General features: G+C 44.2%; 1 protein-coding gene across 1 annotated transcript in view; it reads left to right on the top strand.

The window, feature by feature from the left end:
* The window catches only part of LOC119418399 (pleckstrin homology domain-containing family G member 3), a 22,737-nt gene extending 9,364 nt beyond the window's left edge, over positions 1-13,373 (top strand). The window contains exons 6-17 of the mRNA XM_037685675.1: positions 1,770-1,920; positions 2,359-2,490; positions 3,562-3,744; positions 3,817-3,909; positions 4,115-4,201; positions 4,279-4,312; positions 4,387-4,479; positions 4,925-4,957; positions 6,127-6,140; positions 9,128-9,211; positions 10,208-11,630; positions 12,427-13,373. Coding sequence (XP_037541603.1) covers positions 1,770-1,920; positions 2,359-2,490; positions 3,562-3,744; positions 3,817-3,909; positions 4,115-4,201; positions 4,279-4,312; positions 4,387-4,479; positions 4,925-4,957; positions 6,127-6,140; positions 9,128-9,211; positions 10,208-11,630; positions 12,427-13,265 — 3,166 coding nt within the window. The 3' untranslated portion in view covers positions 13,266-13,373. The remainder of the gene's footprint in view (positions 1-1,769; positions 1,921-2,358; positions 2,491-3,561; positions 3,745-3,816; positions 3,910-4,114; positions 4,202-4,278; positions 4,313-4,386; positions 4,480-4,924; positions 4,958-6,126; positions 6,141-9,127; positions 9,212-10,207; positions 11,631-12,426) is intronic.
* The last annotated feature ends 2,910 nt before the right edge of the window (positions 13,374-16,283 follow it).

Raw genomic sequence — 16,283 nt, 5'->3', positions numbered from 1 at the left:
GCTGCTAGCTTTTAGCTAGTGTGTCTGTATTGTGCGCTGCTAGCTTTTAGCTAGTGTGTCTGTAATGTGAGCTGCTAGCTTTTAGCTAGTGCATTTGTATTGTGAGCTGCTAGCTTTTAGCTAGTGTGTCTGTATTGTGCGCTGCTAACTTTTAGCTAGTGTGTCTGTATTGTGAGCTGCTAGCTTTTAGCTAGTGCATCTGTATTGTGAGCTGCTAGCTTTTAGCTAGTGTCTGTATTGTGAGCTGCTAGCTTTTAGCTAGTGCATCTGTAATGTGAGCTGCTAGCTTTTAGCTAGCTCATCTGTATTGTGAGCTGCTAGCTTTTAGCTAGTGCATCTGTAATGTGAGCTGCTAGCTTTTAGCTAGTGCATCTGTAATGTGAGCTGCTAGCTTTTAGCTAGTGTGTCTGTATTGTGAGCTGCTAGCTTTTAGCTAGTGCGTCTGTATTGTGAGCTGCTAGCTTTTAGCTAGTGCATCTGTAATGTGAGCTGCTAGCTTTTAGCTAGCTCATCTGTATTGTGAGCTGCTAGCTTTTAGCTAGTGCATCTGTAATGTGAGCTGCTAGCTTTTAGCTAGTGCATCTGTAATGTGAGCTGCTAGCTTTTAGCTAGTGTGTCTGTATTGTGCTCTGCTAGCTTTTAGCTAGTGCGTCTGTATTGTGCGCTGCTAGCTTTTAGCTAGTGTGTCTGTATTGTGAGCTGCTAGCTTTTAGCTAGTGTGTCTGTATTGTGAGCTGCTAGCTTTTAGCTAGTGTGTCTGTATTGTGCTCTGCTAGCTTTTAGCTAGTGCGTCTGTATTGTGCGCTGCTAGCTTTTAGCTAGTGCATCTGTAATGTGAGCTGCTAGCTTTTAGCTAGTGCGTCTGTATTGTGCGCTGCTAGCTTAGTGCTATGTCAGTGCCAGCAGTTGTGGACATGGGGGTGGAGGGGGGACGACAGTCTGGTTCGGTAGGCAGGGCGCTCGGTTCTGTTGACAGCGCGGGGCGCTCTGCGTGTGTAGTGGCAGGGAAGCACTGAAGATCTGTATTACGATGTCAACCTGTCCGTCTTGTAAACTTTCTCTTGTTGAAGCCATAACGTTTGATCCACTCAAGATCATTTAATGGTACTTGATGCACACACGCATCATCACTAAGACAGAGTCACGTACACTTGTCAACACCCCAGCTTCAAGGTCAAGGTAGCAAATCAAGGTCAAGGGTTTTACCATGTCTTTGCTTTTCCAGGCCACCGCTGCAGGTTACCGTATAATAGTTTGTCGACGGGCGTATAACGTGCCGTATGCGGTACTTTTGTTGTATGTCACGCCTCTTCAGTACCGGTCCACGTCTTTGATGTATTTCCTGTCCGCACCTGTTAACTTTCCTTTGACCCTTTAAATCTCAGCTCCAGCTTTTCAAACGGCTTTATTTCCATGTTTCACGTCTATGCCACTTCGTGCTGAGCTCACATCTGTCCGCTCGTCTTCACACCTGGATTCTAAACGTTCTCGTCTGTCTCCATCGGTCCGCTGTTGTTTTCCACCTGCATTCATATTTTTGCACCTTTTCTCTTCTTACGTACATTTATTTACGTTTGAACTCTTTAATCACTGTTTCATGATCATTCCTGCTCCACACGTTAGAAATCATTTCTTCTTGTTTTGTTGCTACCTTTACCAGGATATTAATTCTTGGCTTTAATACGATTAAATTATTTGACTTAATTGATCTATGTCGCACCTGCTGACGTTGTGTTCTCCCCCACCTGAACGTTTCTCACCTGTCGCAGCTCCGTCGCAGCGCTGACGGAGTGCATGAGGAATAAATCCCTGGCCAAGTTTTTCCGTGACCGTCAGGGGTCTTTGAAGCGCTCCCTTCCTCTGGGTTCATACCTGCTGAAACCCGTTCAGAGGATCCTTAAATACCACCTGCTGCTCCAGGTACCTCACCTTTATACCTCACCTCTGTTGGTCACAAGTTACATTTAACCGTTAAATTCCTTATGATTAGGGAAATCCATGACTTTTAGAGATCAGGCTGTTTTCTCATGTGCGGTTCTGACTCCGTTAGAATCACAATATTTTTAATTCCAGGACGTCGTTCAGGTTTTTATAGATTTATTTATTTAAAAAACTTTATTCATATGTGAACTCCCGTATTTATTTTTGATTTGGAGTAAAAACAAGAAGTTAAATTTCCTGGGTGCTACAGATGTTTCTGTGTTTGATTATTTTTCCTTTCTTGAGATGAAAAGTAATGAGGTTTGTGTTCTGCGTGTTCTGACTTCAGCAAACAGAACTCGGTCATCTGCATAAAACAAATATTTGGCTTCCTACTGAATAAACTGGATTGTTGTCCTTTGTGGTGCCGTTTCTCAGGAGATTGCGAAGCACTTTGACCCTGAGGAGGAGGGTTACGAGGTGGTGGAGGAGGCCATCTACACCATGACGGGCGTGGCCTGGTACATCAACGACATGAAGAGGAAACACGAGCATGCCGTGCGCCTGCAGGTCGCTAACAGCGCGCTACGTCTTTGTTCTTCTAATGATTTAGGTTTTAAAACCTGCTCATTTTAAACTTTTACTGTTTTATACGCCCGCCGAAGGAGGGACGTACTGTTGTGTAGTCTCCATCCGTCCATAAACTTTCTCTTGTCCCGCCTAGAACTTCTTCTCCTCAAACACACGTGCACCATCAGCAGACAGTGTTCGCTCTTCACAAATCTACTTTAAATTGATTTACATTTAATTAATACTCAACAAAAAAATGTAAAAAAATAATCTTTAATGATTTAACGGACTGATGTCTTTATTTTTCATTCCAGATATTTCACCTGAAACAAAAGTTTTAGGTGAATGATGAAGTGAAACGGTTTAATTTAATGGATTTCTTATACTTGTTAATGGCTACACATTTAAAAAGATTTAATAAACATTTTATTGTTTGACTTGAAAGGTAAAATAATTGATCAAAGCTATTAAACTCAGGCATGAATCAAATTATCTTTGTTTTCTTTTGGCCCCGAGGGAGTAGAAACTAAAATGTTCCAATGTTTTGACGAGAGAAAGAAACTGCCTGTTTGTTATAATTAGATTAAAAATTGGATGGATGGATGGATGGATGGATGGATGGATGGATGGATGGATGGATGGATGGATGGATGGATGGATGGAAGGTTGGATGGACAGATGGATGGATGGATGGATAGATGAATGGACGGATGGATGGACAGATGGATGGATGGACAGATGGATGGACAGATGGATGGACGGATGAATGGATGGATGGACGGATGGATGGACAGATGGATGTATGGATGGATGGATGGATGGATGGACGGATGGATGGACAGATGGATGGACAGATGGATGGATGGACGGATGGATGGACAGATGGATGGATGGATGGACCAATGGATGGATGGATGGATGGATGGATGGATGGATGGATGGACAAATGGATGGATGGACCGATGGATGGATGGATGGATGGAAGGACAGATGGATGGACGGATGGACGGATGGATGGATGGATGGACGGATGGATGGAACCCAGCAGGCTGAATGTTCCTCTGTCTGCAGGAGATCCAGTCGTTGCTGCTGAACTGGAAAGGTCCGGACCTCACCACGTTCGGAGAACTGGTTCTGGAAGGGACCTTCAAAGTCCACCGGGCCAAAAATGAGAGGACGCTCTTCCTGTTCGACCGCATGCTGCTCGTCACCAAACGCAGAGGAGAACTCTACGTCTACAAGACGCACATCTATGTGAGGAGACAGAACCAGGTCCGGTCCGGTCCGCTGCTGGTGGGGCTCTAACCTTCCTCTGTTGGTTTGCAGAGCTCCACTCTGATGCTGATCGAGAGCGCCAAGGACTCCCTGAGCTTCAGCGTGACCCATTACAAGCACCCCAAACAGCCCCACACGGTCCAGGTGAGTCCAGCTGCACCGGTCCGACCTGAGCTGGTGCCACCGGTCCGACCTCAGCCGGTGCCACCGGTCCGACCTCAGCCCCTCCGCACCGGTCCAACCTGAGCTGGTGCCACCGGTCCGACCTCAGCCGGTCCGCACCGGTCCGACCTCAGCTGGAGGAGGAAACTTCAGCTGATTCGCTGTCGTTTCTCATTTTGTGTTTCAGGCGAAGACGATGGAAGAGAAGAAGCTCTGGGCTCATCACATCAAACGCATCATTCTGGAGAACCACCACGCCGTCATCCCACAGAAGGTTAGTGATCGCTGGTTCCACCGGTACCACTGGTACCACCAGAACCAACCAGTGACAGAAGCTGCTTGTCGTTTCAGGCTAAAGAAGCCATTCTGGAGATGGACTCCATCTGTGAGGACAGACCTTTCTGCTTTGTTCCTGTTGGTTGTTGTTGTTGTTGTTTATCTCTGGTTGTTTTCCTGCAGACCCCCCCAGGTACCGTTACAGTCCTGAGCGTCTGAAGAAACCCGTTTCAGACGAGTTTCCAAGAGACGCTCGTCACGGCCGCAGACAGTCGGGTAATCGCTCCCAGAAACCTGAATATTGATCGTTGTTCTTATCATCAATATTATTATTGTTGTTGTTGTTATTATTGTCAATAATGTTGTTGTTTTTGTTGTTGTTGCTGTTGTTCATGTTGATGATGATGATAATGTTGTTGTTGTTATTATTGTCTGTAATATTGTTATTATTATTGTTATTATTGTTGTTGCTGTTGTTGTTGTTGATGTTGGTCATGTTGTTGTTGTTGTTGTTGTTGTTGTTGTTGTTGTTGTTGTTGTTGCTGCTGCTGCTGCTGTTGTTGATGTTGGTCATGTTGATGATGATGATAATGTTGTTGTTGTTATTATTGTCTGTAATATTGTTATTATTATTGTTATTATTGTTGTTATTAATGTTGTTGTTGCTGTTAACCACTGGTGCACCTGGTCTTCATGTAGAACTGTTGTCTTTCTCCTACAGAACCAACCAAACAAGTGATGAAGAGCATCAAAGGTAAAGATCATCTTCATGCAGGGCAGGTTTTCAGCTCTAAGATGAATTATGATGTTTCAGAAACAAACGGTGACTTTACGAGGACTTCGGTGTTAAACTGTGACTCTCCTGGTTTACGCTCCTGAATGGTAAATGTTTTTTTTCCACTCACTGGTTCTTTTCACGCACGTCGGACTGAAGCTGTGAGGAAGACTAGCAGAAAGCTGCTGGATGAAGTCGGTTTATGACGTCTGTCAAACCATGAAGGAGCTGAAGATTATTGACAGCTTCTGTGAAAACAGTTTGAATCACTTTAATGAAGTGGGTTGAACAAGCTGAACTTCAGCTGTTGAAGTGAAAACGAGCAGAACAAAAGCCGAAACAAGCAAAACGGTGAAAAGCAAAAATTTATAGAACAGTAGCAAAAATTTAAATTAAGAAAATTTGTAGCAAGTAAGCTAAAAGTAATTAAACAGAAGCTAAAAGCAAAAACTAGCAAGGCAGTGGTTAAAAGGCAGAACTAGCTAAATTGTAGCTAAAAGCTAAAAGTAAAACACAACAGGAGCGTAAAGCTAAAATCAGCAAAACTGTAGTTTAAAGCTAAATTTAATAAAATTGTAGTTAAAAGCCAAAGTAAGCTAAATTGCAGCTAATTTCAAATCCAGAACTGTAGCTGAAAGCTAAAATCAGCAGCACCATAGGTAAAAAGTACAAGTGGCAAAACTAGAAGGTAAACAATAATAATTTTGCCGAAGCAGATTTAAAGAATGTTTTTGAAAGAAATAGAGAGATCTCAGTGTATTTCTATGGAAAGTTATACAAAAAAAGTTTAAATCAAAAAAATATATAAGTTACAGAATCCAAGTCATGGAAGTAGCTTCATTGCAAAAAAATGAAATAATAATAATAATTCCTGCACAAACTACAAACAAACATTATTTACTGTGAACGCTGACTCAGCATTCACAGTAAATAATGTTTCTCAGCTGATGGGGGTGGAGCTGAGCTCAGGAGGCGGGGCTTTTATAGGAGGTGTGGTCTAAGTAAAGATGGAATCTTTATATTTTAGAAGCTGACAAAGTAAATGTTTTGTGTTTGCGGTCTGATATTAACGTGCTGGTTTTGTTTGTTTTTTTCCAACCAATCGCCTCGGCTGCTGCTCTTCGGCTGCTGCTCTTCGGCTGCTGCAGCTGAACCTCTGCAGGTAAGGACCTGAGCTCACGCACTCGGTGACATGTCTTCAGTGATGCAGGAACAGACAGATGTAATGTGAGGCAGAACCAGGATGAGCCGTCTGTGACGTCCTGCAGCTCTCGGACAGCGAGGCCGTGGTGCCGGGCCAGTTGCCTCGGCAGCTCGCCGGCAGCAGCAGTACGCTGGGATCCAGCCTCCTGGGAGCGTCTGGGGCCGGCAGACTCCCCTGTGAGGAGGAGGAGGAGGGTCTCAGCACCAGGGGGGAACCCTTGGAGCAACTGATGTGCAGCGAAGAGGAGGAGGATGCGGGGAGCTTGGACGAGTTTCTGTTGGAGGAAGAGCAGGTAGAGGACTTTGCCAGCTCCATGCTGGCTGCCATCTCCTGCTGGCACTACACGGTCCAGGCCTTCCTTTCCTCCGCAGGGACGGTGAGGCTTTCTGCTGCCAGACGACCCCCCCCCACCCCCGTCCCACCTGCAGCAGCTCTGTAACACACTAAACGGATAACACCAGCCTCTCCGGAGCTCCCAGTAACTGCTGCTCGGGTTTTATGTGTGGCACTAACACCCGGCGGGGTCAGCCCTCTGAGCTCGGGCGATGATGTCATTAATGTCAGAGAAGGAGCGGTCAGTTATAATCAGATGTTTACACACACTCCTCATGGACATGAAGGTCCTGCTAAACCATATCCACATAACTGGAGTTCATTCAGACAAAGTTTTAGCACTTAAACGTGAATATTCTTTTAAAAACGAGCCTGAAAACTGGTTTATTTTCCGTTTTTGTTGTTTCCACAAACAGCAGGGACATTTGGACGATCATTCAAACGTCCATGTGAGTCGTCGTGGTCCTGATGAGGATCTTTGAGTTCTGACCTGCTGTCTAACAAAGTTAGGTCAGGTCCTCTGGACGGATTCAAAAGATTCAAAAAGTTAAAAAGAAAAACTTGTTGAAAAGTTTCGTCTTTAATCTAAAGGACTTCTTCAGTCTGAGGACCTGCAACAAACTCAGGCTTATAAATAGCACCTTCTCGTGGTGGATCAACCGATCGTTAGTGCCCTGATGGCCGCTTGCTATTCACAGGGGGCTGAGTGATTCTAGCAATAACAGCATGGTAAGAGGGGGACAGTTGGACACTGAGGCTCCGCCCCTGTTTAATGGTGGACGGCTTCTCTTCACAAAGATGGCCTCCTTCACTCTCAAACCAACGTTGTGGTTGACCTGGCCTGCTGGTTTGGTGTTGTTGGGGTCTCCACTCCTCCAGACAAATTGAACTCTGAGCGTCCTGAGATCAGCTGAAAAGTTCTGTCAGTCTTTTGAAGGTCGTGTTTTGACCAGCAGCTTTTGGTGTCCTGGTGTTTGTGGAACGCCCAGTTCAAAGCAGACCTGTCCCCGTTTGTTTTTCTCTCTGTTCTGGGAAATCTCTAATCTTCTTCACTTAAAAACAGTCATTCTAAGGAACTGTCAGTGGATCTGGTTACGTTTTTAGACTGTGCCTCTTTTTTATTCATAGCCAATATTAGAAAACTGAAAACAAATTTAACTCTAAGAAGTTTTTCTTTCATACACAAATGTATGCTTTTAGGGTCATTTTGTTCCAGAGAAATAAAGTTCAAAGGAGTTATTGAAACTCAAAATTTGCCGTGACTTCCTGTCCACGAGAAGAGCCTGTAAACATCTGACAGGAAGTGGAGATGCTCCTTGTGTCCTCGGCGTCTCCGGAGTCGGACTCTTTCAGGAGCGGTTAGCTTAGCACAAAGACTGGAAGTAGGAAAATACTGCCAGCGTAGCCATCTATAGATAGAGCTCAATAAAAAACACCTTCATGTGGTTTTATTTTCAGACGTTGCAAATCTTAAGAGAGTGTTGGTGTTAAGTTACATTTAAGCTGATGAGAGAGAAATCAAAGCAGAACTCCTGAACAGTTGTTATGGATGCAGGAGTGGGCCGTTATAGTTACAAATCTACTGGACATGGGGTTATTAAAAGTGATACAAAGGCCTGGAGTTCCACAAGGTTCAGTCCTTGGTACACTGTAGTTTGTTTGTAAATGCTTTCTTTTAAATGATGAAAATGAGAACGATTACTGGTAGATTACAAATCTGTTACATTAATAAGTTTAAATTACAGTAAAGTTATCTGGACTCGGAGTTCTTAAAATCTCTGAAGCAGACCTCGGAGTCTCTCTGACTTCATAGATCATTACTGGAACTGACTGGAGTACTTTCTCACACTTCTTTAGCTCATTAAGTTAGAACCTTTATGAAGATAATCCTGTTTCTACAAAGTTATTTAGTTTCATATCTGCTTCCAGCCCTTGAGGAAAATGCTCAGCTCCTGCCTGAACGTCTCTGGACACAAAGAAATAAAACGAGAGCATCCCAAGACCTGTTCCTCTAATATCTTTAATAATCAGTTTAAATGGAGCTTTTATGACTTGTGTCATAAAAGCGTGCTTCAGCTTTGATCTGACTTTAGTGCTGCTGCGCCACAAACAAAATGGAGTTTACAGGTTGTTTGACTGAACCAAATGTTTGACGATGTCTTTATTTGTGTTTGTTTTTTTTTTATTTATTTTTTGTTGCTTTTTGAAATCTGCAAAGATTCTATTAGAGACTGAGCTCTTATATGCTGTCTTTGGTTTGTTTGTAAAATAAATAAAATAAAAGGGCCATTTCATGCAAATGAACATTTGTTTTAACTTGTTTTACGAAAGTTGGAACAAAATCTTTGCTACTGGCTGAGAATGGGTGACTTTGTCCCATTTAGATGTTTTTTTATTTGAAGCTTCTTAAACAGAAGGTTTTTATTCTTCACATAACTCTGAATACTCAGGACTTGGATTTTTAGAATGTGTTTTGTGTAAAATGGCCTTTTAAAGTTAACATTTATCCCTGTGTGTGTTTCTGTTGTTACTGTTAGACATGAGCCCCTGCATTTGGTGCGTTGTAATGAAGACATTCTCTAACATTTTGTTCTGCTTCATCTTTACTGAAGGAGACAGAAAAAGGTGGAATCTCCTCAAGCAGAGAAAATGGACAACTTTGTGAAAGAAATGGAACTGAAGCAACACCTGAGCAGGTAAACGACGACTCTGTGGACAAATCACAGGCTTGACATTAATATTATGTTTGTTCACAGCTGCTCCGAGTCACAAACAGTTTCCAGTCATATAATTATAAAAAAGTAAACTTGTGCCTGGAGGCGTTTTTATTTATTTTTAACTGGAGATTTGCTCCAGGACTCTGACTGCAGGGTGTCCATGTCCTGTGGCAGCAAAACAAGCCCAAACCATCAGCCCTCCGCCTCTGTGCTGCTGTTTGTGATGATATTCTACATTTGGTTTCCCCCAAATATCCACTGGAGGAAACGTCTCCACTTTGGTTTTTGTTGAGGTGAATGAACATTGGTGAGGAAATCTAAACGTCTCCATTTGCTCGCGTGAGTTGCAGAGACTCGCGGTGTTGCTGCTTGAATTTTGAAATAGTTTGAAAAACCACGCTGCTGGTAATTTATTCTGATGAACTGGTTTAAATCTGCCCGTCTTCACTTCAACGTGAGCTCCAATCATAAATGCTGAGGCAGCTGCTGAAGTGATGGTGACCCAGCGTGGATCGTTTCAGGGAGACGGAGGCAGTAAAATAATGTTCACGGCCTTGAATACAGCTCTGCAAGCTGCACACACAAACTGCCCATATTTTATTTAAAATCTGAACTCAGTGGAGCTGCAACTGAAAGTTGATCTGTTTTCATGAGTCACTGTCGTCTCCAGCACCTGCAGTCGAGCGAGATCCAGCCCCAAAGAAGTGACTTGTGTTTTTACACGTTCAGTGTTTGTAAAGAAACAACTTGGAGGAATATGTCGTTATTCACACAGCTTTTAATGTTGCTTTTTAAAAATATGCCATCTAAGAAGGACTAGAAACTCTGTGAGATCCTGATGACGTCCAGAGATGAAGAACTGCTGAAGGAACGAGGTTTAGACCAGAGAGAAGAGATAAAACTGAGCAGGAAGAAGTTTTTAGGAGTTTGAATGATCTGCTGACGGCACCAATGATCTGTTCTGATGTCTTACAGGAAACTGTGGAAAAACGACCACAAGAGAACACATCAGAAAAGACAACGGACCCTGAACCAGAACTGTCCTCTGCTGTGGGTGCTTCTATCGTCTCCGGGTCGGCTCAGAAGTCAGAAGAGCTGAAGCCTGAGGAAGCTCCAGAGCTGACAGAAGAGCCCTCTTTAGCCACGACAGACTCGGACTCAAAGACCTTGAGCAGCGCAGAGTCCTCCGAGGACGAGAGGGACACGACAGAGGAGTCTCTGAGCATACTCCCGTCCTCTGTCCTGGACAAGGCCAGCGACATCGCTCGCCACTTCAACAGCATCAAGAGAAGCAGCGTGGCTCCGGACGACGCTCGCTCCATCAGCTGCTCGTCACCACGGTTACCCAGCAGGACCGGCAGCATCCTCAGCCTCAGCACCGAGGCAGCAGACTGGCCTCTGAGGTCTTCAGAACCTGCAGAGACCTTCAGTGAGACAGACTTCGTCCTGCCGCCTCCTCGGGACGACGGCGCCTTTGATCCGGACCGAAGCATTCGGCGAAGGCGGGACTCCACTCTGTCCAAGCAGGACCAGCTTCTCATCGGCAAAATCAAGACCTACTATGAGAACGCTGGCACTCAGGACGCCGCCTTCAGCGTTCTGCGCAGGGAGAGTCTGACCTACATCCCGACGGGCCTGGTCAGGAGCTCAGTGAGCCGGCTCAACAGCATCCCAAGAGACAAAGGTGTCCCAACGAACGTGTCCGCTTCAACCACGTCTTCATGTCTGGATCCTCCCTCAGCAGATCCTGCTCCACCTTCAGACACGCACACGTTCACGGTTTCTAGTCTCTCTGTGGACTCTTTGAAGTCGGATCAGTTCACCTCAGATTCTGGGGACCAGCAGAGGTCCACGTCTCAAAGCCTGCACCATGATCTGTTTGAGGATGAAGAGTTCAGACCTTCATCTGAAATGATTAAGGTCTGGCAGGAAATGGAGCAGCAGATTGATGATCAGTCCAGGGAGGATTCAAAAGCCTTCAGAGCAGGCAGCGTTTTCACCCCGACCAAGAGTTCTGACCCGGAGAGTGGAGCTTCTGACCTCAGCACCATCACAGAGGACTCCACAAGTCCCTCACCTCCTAAAGCCAAAGCCCCGGGCTTCAGCCGGACAGGAAGCGTGAAGAACGCCCTGAGGTGTTTCAGCAAAGAGACGGATGTTCTCAAAGCCACGGTTCCCCGGGTGGCCCAGCTGAGGGTGGAGGCAGAGGACGAAAGACCCGGAGAGAACCCAAAACACACGGATGACGTAGACAAGGGAAACAGCAAGGTCCTGTCTCTGGCCCGTCGATACAGTCAGCTGATTAAAACCACCAAAGCCACGGTCCAGCAGCGAAGCACGACCGCGCCTTCTGGCAGGAAGAACTTGTCCTGCGTGGAGGAGGAGAAGGAGAGCTCAGGTGGGTCACATCATTTAACAACTTGTTCTGTGAAGTCAAACCTGAAGACACTTTTGTTCTGGATAAAATGCCACGAACACGTTGGCAGTTTGATGAAACCTTCTGTTAACGTGAGGGCATCAAGAAGTCACTGAAATATAACAAATCTAGTTTACTGGTCTGATCCAGAGTCCTGCCTTCAGCCAACATTCAAAATGACTCATTTCTTCTTGAACGTGGTCCAACCTGCTCACACTCAACTATTTCAGTAACTACAGCCACTCAGAACAGAGTCCACGCTCTGAGAAAGGTGGGGTACCGAGTCCAATGTAAACGCATCTCAATGAGCTGCTCATCTAACAAACATGTTTTATTCCCAGTGGAACATAGTTAACACATCTGGATTCATATCCTGATGCTGCTCAATAATCCAGGTAGGAACATCTGTGAACAGCAAGCGGGCGTCAGGGCACTAACGATCGGTCGTTAGGCTGATGGTCCTCCATCATGTGAGCAGCTGGTTCTGGACGTCAACGTCCAACTGGCTGATCCACTATGAGAAGGTGCCCTTTATAAGACTGAGCTTGTTGCAGCTCCTCAGACTGAAGAAGTCCTTTAGATAAAAGAGGAAATGTTTCAAGAAGATGAATCCGTCCAGAGGACCTGGCTCAACATTTTTGAAATCAGGATTCACTTTTTTCCATCTTTATCATCGTGTTTTAGAATCTGATTATAAAGCGTGATGGGCCAAGAAAGAAAACACGACTAATGAGCGTGGAGTTATGATTCAACTAATGTTCTGATCCGTGTTTTGCAGGTAAATCCAAGCTGACCTTGCCGCTGGTTTCTAACAGCCAGGCTGCTTCTCTGCCTTTAAGCCCGGCAGACCGGTCTCCAGCCGGCGGCGTCTCTCCAGGCCGGGCTCATTCTCGAAGCCCCCTCAGCCCCCCTCCTCCCGTCGAAGGCTTTAACTGGCCCGACGTTCGTGAGCTTCGGTCCAGGTACTCCGACAGCGGCCGCCCTCAGAAGCACCCGGTGAGCAGGAGTCGCTCCATCCCAGAGAAGATGTTCGAAGGCGGTCAGAGGAGGCATTCCAGCGGCTCCAGCCTCCTCGCCGATGACGCCTCCAGCGGGAGTTCACACAAACCTCGAAGGAGCCGAAAAGCAGGCCAGGAGGAACGCAGCAAACGGCTCCACAGAGCCAACTCTCTAGAGCCTCGGCTGAGCGGGCCACAGATGACCGAGCTGCAGAGGCTCCAGGACCAGGCCGGCCACGACCATTACTACATCACAGCTGAGGCGCCGCTATCAGATGACCCCGAGCACAAGGTCATCGTCATGGAGAAGCTACCAGAACCAGAAAACCCAGCCCAAGCACCGAAGGAGGAAGACGACGACGGCTACGTCCAGATCCGTTCTCCAACCAGCAGGGAGAAGATCTCCATCTTGGCCGTCATCGACCGCTGCCGGGCCTACCAGGAGTCCGACGAGTACAAACAAAGGGAGGAGGCCAAAGCCGAGCCTGCGAAAACTGCAGCGGCCTCCACCGAGCAGGACGAGAGTCCGAAGACCAGATCGAACTCGGGACAGAAGCCGGAGAGCAGCCAGGGGAGCATGGTGAAAAATCTGAGGGAGAAGTTCCAGAGCCAAAGCTAAAACAAACGGCGGCATCTTTAATTATAGAATAAAACCACCAGGGACCGACCAAAGGTCCAAACGCACGTTCGATAGAAAAGTTCGAGTTCGGACCAAATACAAAAACAAACACTGAGACGTAAAAAGACAAATAAGTCAAATAAATTGCTGCTGCTGCACAAATATTTAAACATTAATCATCTTGAGGTGGATTAAAGAAAACTAAAACATCAGTTTCACGGAAACACCAAAGGTCCGTCTGGAGGACCAACGGGTGCTCGTGTGCCCCAAAGCCGTTCATGTTGTGGTAACGGAGCGGACTGACATCATAATTACCGTAATTTCCGAACTATAAGCCGCCACTTTTCCACAGGCGTTGAACCCTGCGGCTATACGGTGCTGCGGTTAATTTATGGAAAACTAACGAGCTGCCGCCAAAACATTTCGCCTCGTCCTGCAGGTTCTCACACAGCTGCGCAACAAACGTCTCTTATGGGGGTCGGTCCTCGTGACTCACTGAGAACACCTGAATAAATAAAGGTTAAAAAAAAGCGCAGGTGAAAGGTGGATAGAGTGATCAATGACTTCCTGAAATATGTAACCAGTACATATTTAATTATAAGTTTGAAAAATATTTCTTTGTAAATATCTCACGTTACAACATGGACACCCTCGGCTTATAGACGAGCGCGGCCTACATATGTACAGAATTATTATCATGTTATTATTTTAGTGGGTGTGGCTTAAATTCGGGTTTGCTCAATAGTCCGGAAATTACGGTATGTTAATTTAAACGTTATTAAAAAAGGTCAACGCTCTTTAACTTCTAATGTTTTAGGTCATAAACTTTGTTTCACCAGGTTTTAAAATGATTCAAATCCTCAAAAAGAATCAAAAGCGGTTTTCATCTTGGATCATGTAAACAAAGAAAACGGTTTAATTTTAATTTTTTGGCTGAAAGTTTTATTGGCTCCTCGTACGAAAGTCTTAAATAATATACCTGATTATTTTAACATGTGATGTGTAAAGTTGCTGCTGAACCTTTAGTTTGTAAAAAAATAAAATCTTTGGGGGTTTCATTTGAGCAAAACCAAATAATTTTAGACTGAAAATTACAGGAAATAATTATAAAAATTAGTAAATTAATAAAATGTTATTTACCCAAAGCAGACATTTTTATCTGTAAAAGTAAATTTATGAGCTTCTTTTTGTTATTAATTTATCATTTGAAATTAATATATGTATTAACGTTGTGCCTTTTTGTGATTTTTATTGTTTATTATTGTTGTGATAAGGAACACTTTGTGCCCACGAGCTTCATTTGGGCTTGTTTTGCTCAGAGGCACGTGGGCAGCTTTGATCATGTGACTTCATCTGACCCTTGGTCCACGTGCACATCCTCTTCCTCACTCAGTCCACCACTGTAACCGTCTCATGTAAATATGTGTGTGTGTGTGTGTGTGTGTGTGTGTGTGTGTGTGTGTGTGTGACGTCCTCAGAAAACATGTCATTTCTCATAAACCCAAAAACTATAAAGATTATATTTGTGTATATTTGTGTGTCGATGCCAACAACATGAGTCACAACAAGAACCAGTAAACAAGTAAACAAAAACAGATTGTTGTTTGTTTGTTTTTTTTAGCACAAAACTAAACTGCTACAATACCTGAACACTAGCTCTAAAGAGCAAAACACTAGCTGAATAGGCAGAACTTAAGATTAAAGCTAATCACAGCAGAACACTAGATGAAGCACAAAATTAGTCCCCCCTCCCCTAACACCCCCCCCCAAAAAAAGCAGAACTCCAGCTATAAGAAGTAAAACACTACTTTTTATAGCTGACACTGAAAACTAAAAGAAGCAGAACACAAAGAAACACAACACTAGCAAAAAGAAGCAGAACACTAGCTAAAAGAAGCAAAACACTAGCTAAAAGAAGCAAAACGCTAGCTAAAAGAAGCATAACGCTAGCTAAAAGAAGCAGAACACAAAGAAACACAACACTAGCAAAAAGAAGCAGAACACTAGCTAAAAGAAGCAAAACACTAGCTAAAAGAAGCATAACGCTAGCTAAAAGAAGCAGAACACTAGCTAAAAGAAGCAAAACACTAGCTAAAAGAAGCAGAACACTAGCTAAAAGAAGCAGAACACAAAGAAACAGAACACTAGCAAAAAGAAGCAGAACACTAGCTAAAAGAAGCATAACGCTAACTAAAAGAAGCAGAACACTAGCTAAAAGAAGCATAACGCTAGCTAAACGAAGCAGAACACTAGCTAAAAGAAGCATAACGCTAGCTAAAAGAAGCAGAACACTAGCTAAAAAAAGCATAACGCTAGCTAAAAAAGCATAACGCTAGCTAAAAGAAGCAGAACACTAGCAAAAAGAAGCAGAACACTAGCTAAAAGAAGCAGACACTAGCTAAAAGAAGCAGAACACTAGCAAAAAGAATCAGAACACTAGCTAAAAGAAGCAAAACACTAGCTAAAAGAAGCAAAACACTAGCTAAAAGAAGCAGAACACAAAGAAACAGAACACTAGCAAAAAGAAGCAGAACACTAGCTAAAAGAAGCATAACGCTAACTAAAAGAAGCAGAACACTAGCTAAAAGAAGCATAACGCTAGCTAAAAGAAGCAGAACACTAGCTAAAAGAAGCAGAACGCTAGCTAAAAAAAGCAGAACGCTAGCTAAAAAAAGCATAACGCTAGCTAAAAGAAGCAGAACACTAGCAAAAAGAATCAGAACACTAGCTAAAAGAAGCAGACACTAGCTAAAAGAAGCAGAACACTAGCAAAAAAAATCAGAACACTAGCTAAAAGAAGCAGAACACTAGCAAAAAGAATCAGAACACTAGCTAAAAGAAGCAGAACACTAGCTAAAAGAAACATAACGCTAGCTAAAAGAAGCAGAACACTAGCAAAAAGAATCAGAACACTAGCTAAAAGAAGCAAAACGCTAGCTAAAAGAAGCAAAACACTAGCTAAAAGAAGCAGAACACTAGCTAAAAGAAGCATAACGCTAGCTAAAAGAAGCAAAACAC

Source organism: Nematolebias whitei, chromosome 12, assembly GCF_014905685.2.
Source record: "Nematolebias whitei isolate Nwh7 chromosome 12, NemWhi1, whole genome shotgun sequence".
Taxonomy (NCBI): domain Eukaryota; kingdom Metazoa; phylum Chordata; class Actinopteri; order Cyprinodontiformes; family Rivulidae; genus Nematolebias; species Nematolebias whitei.
Note: the sequence above shows the minus strand (reverse complement) of the source record. Positions and strands in the feature narration are given on the sequence as shown.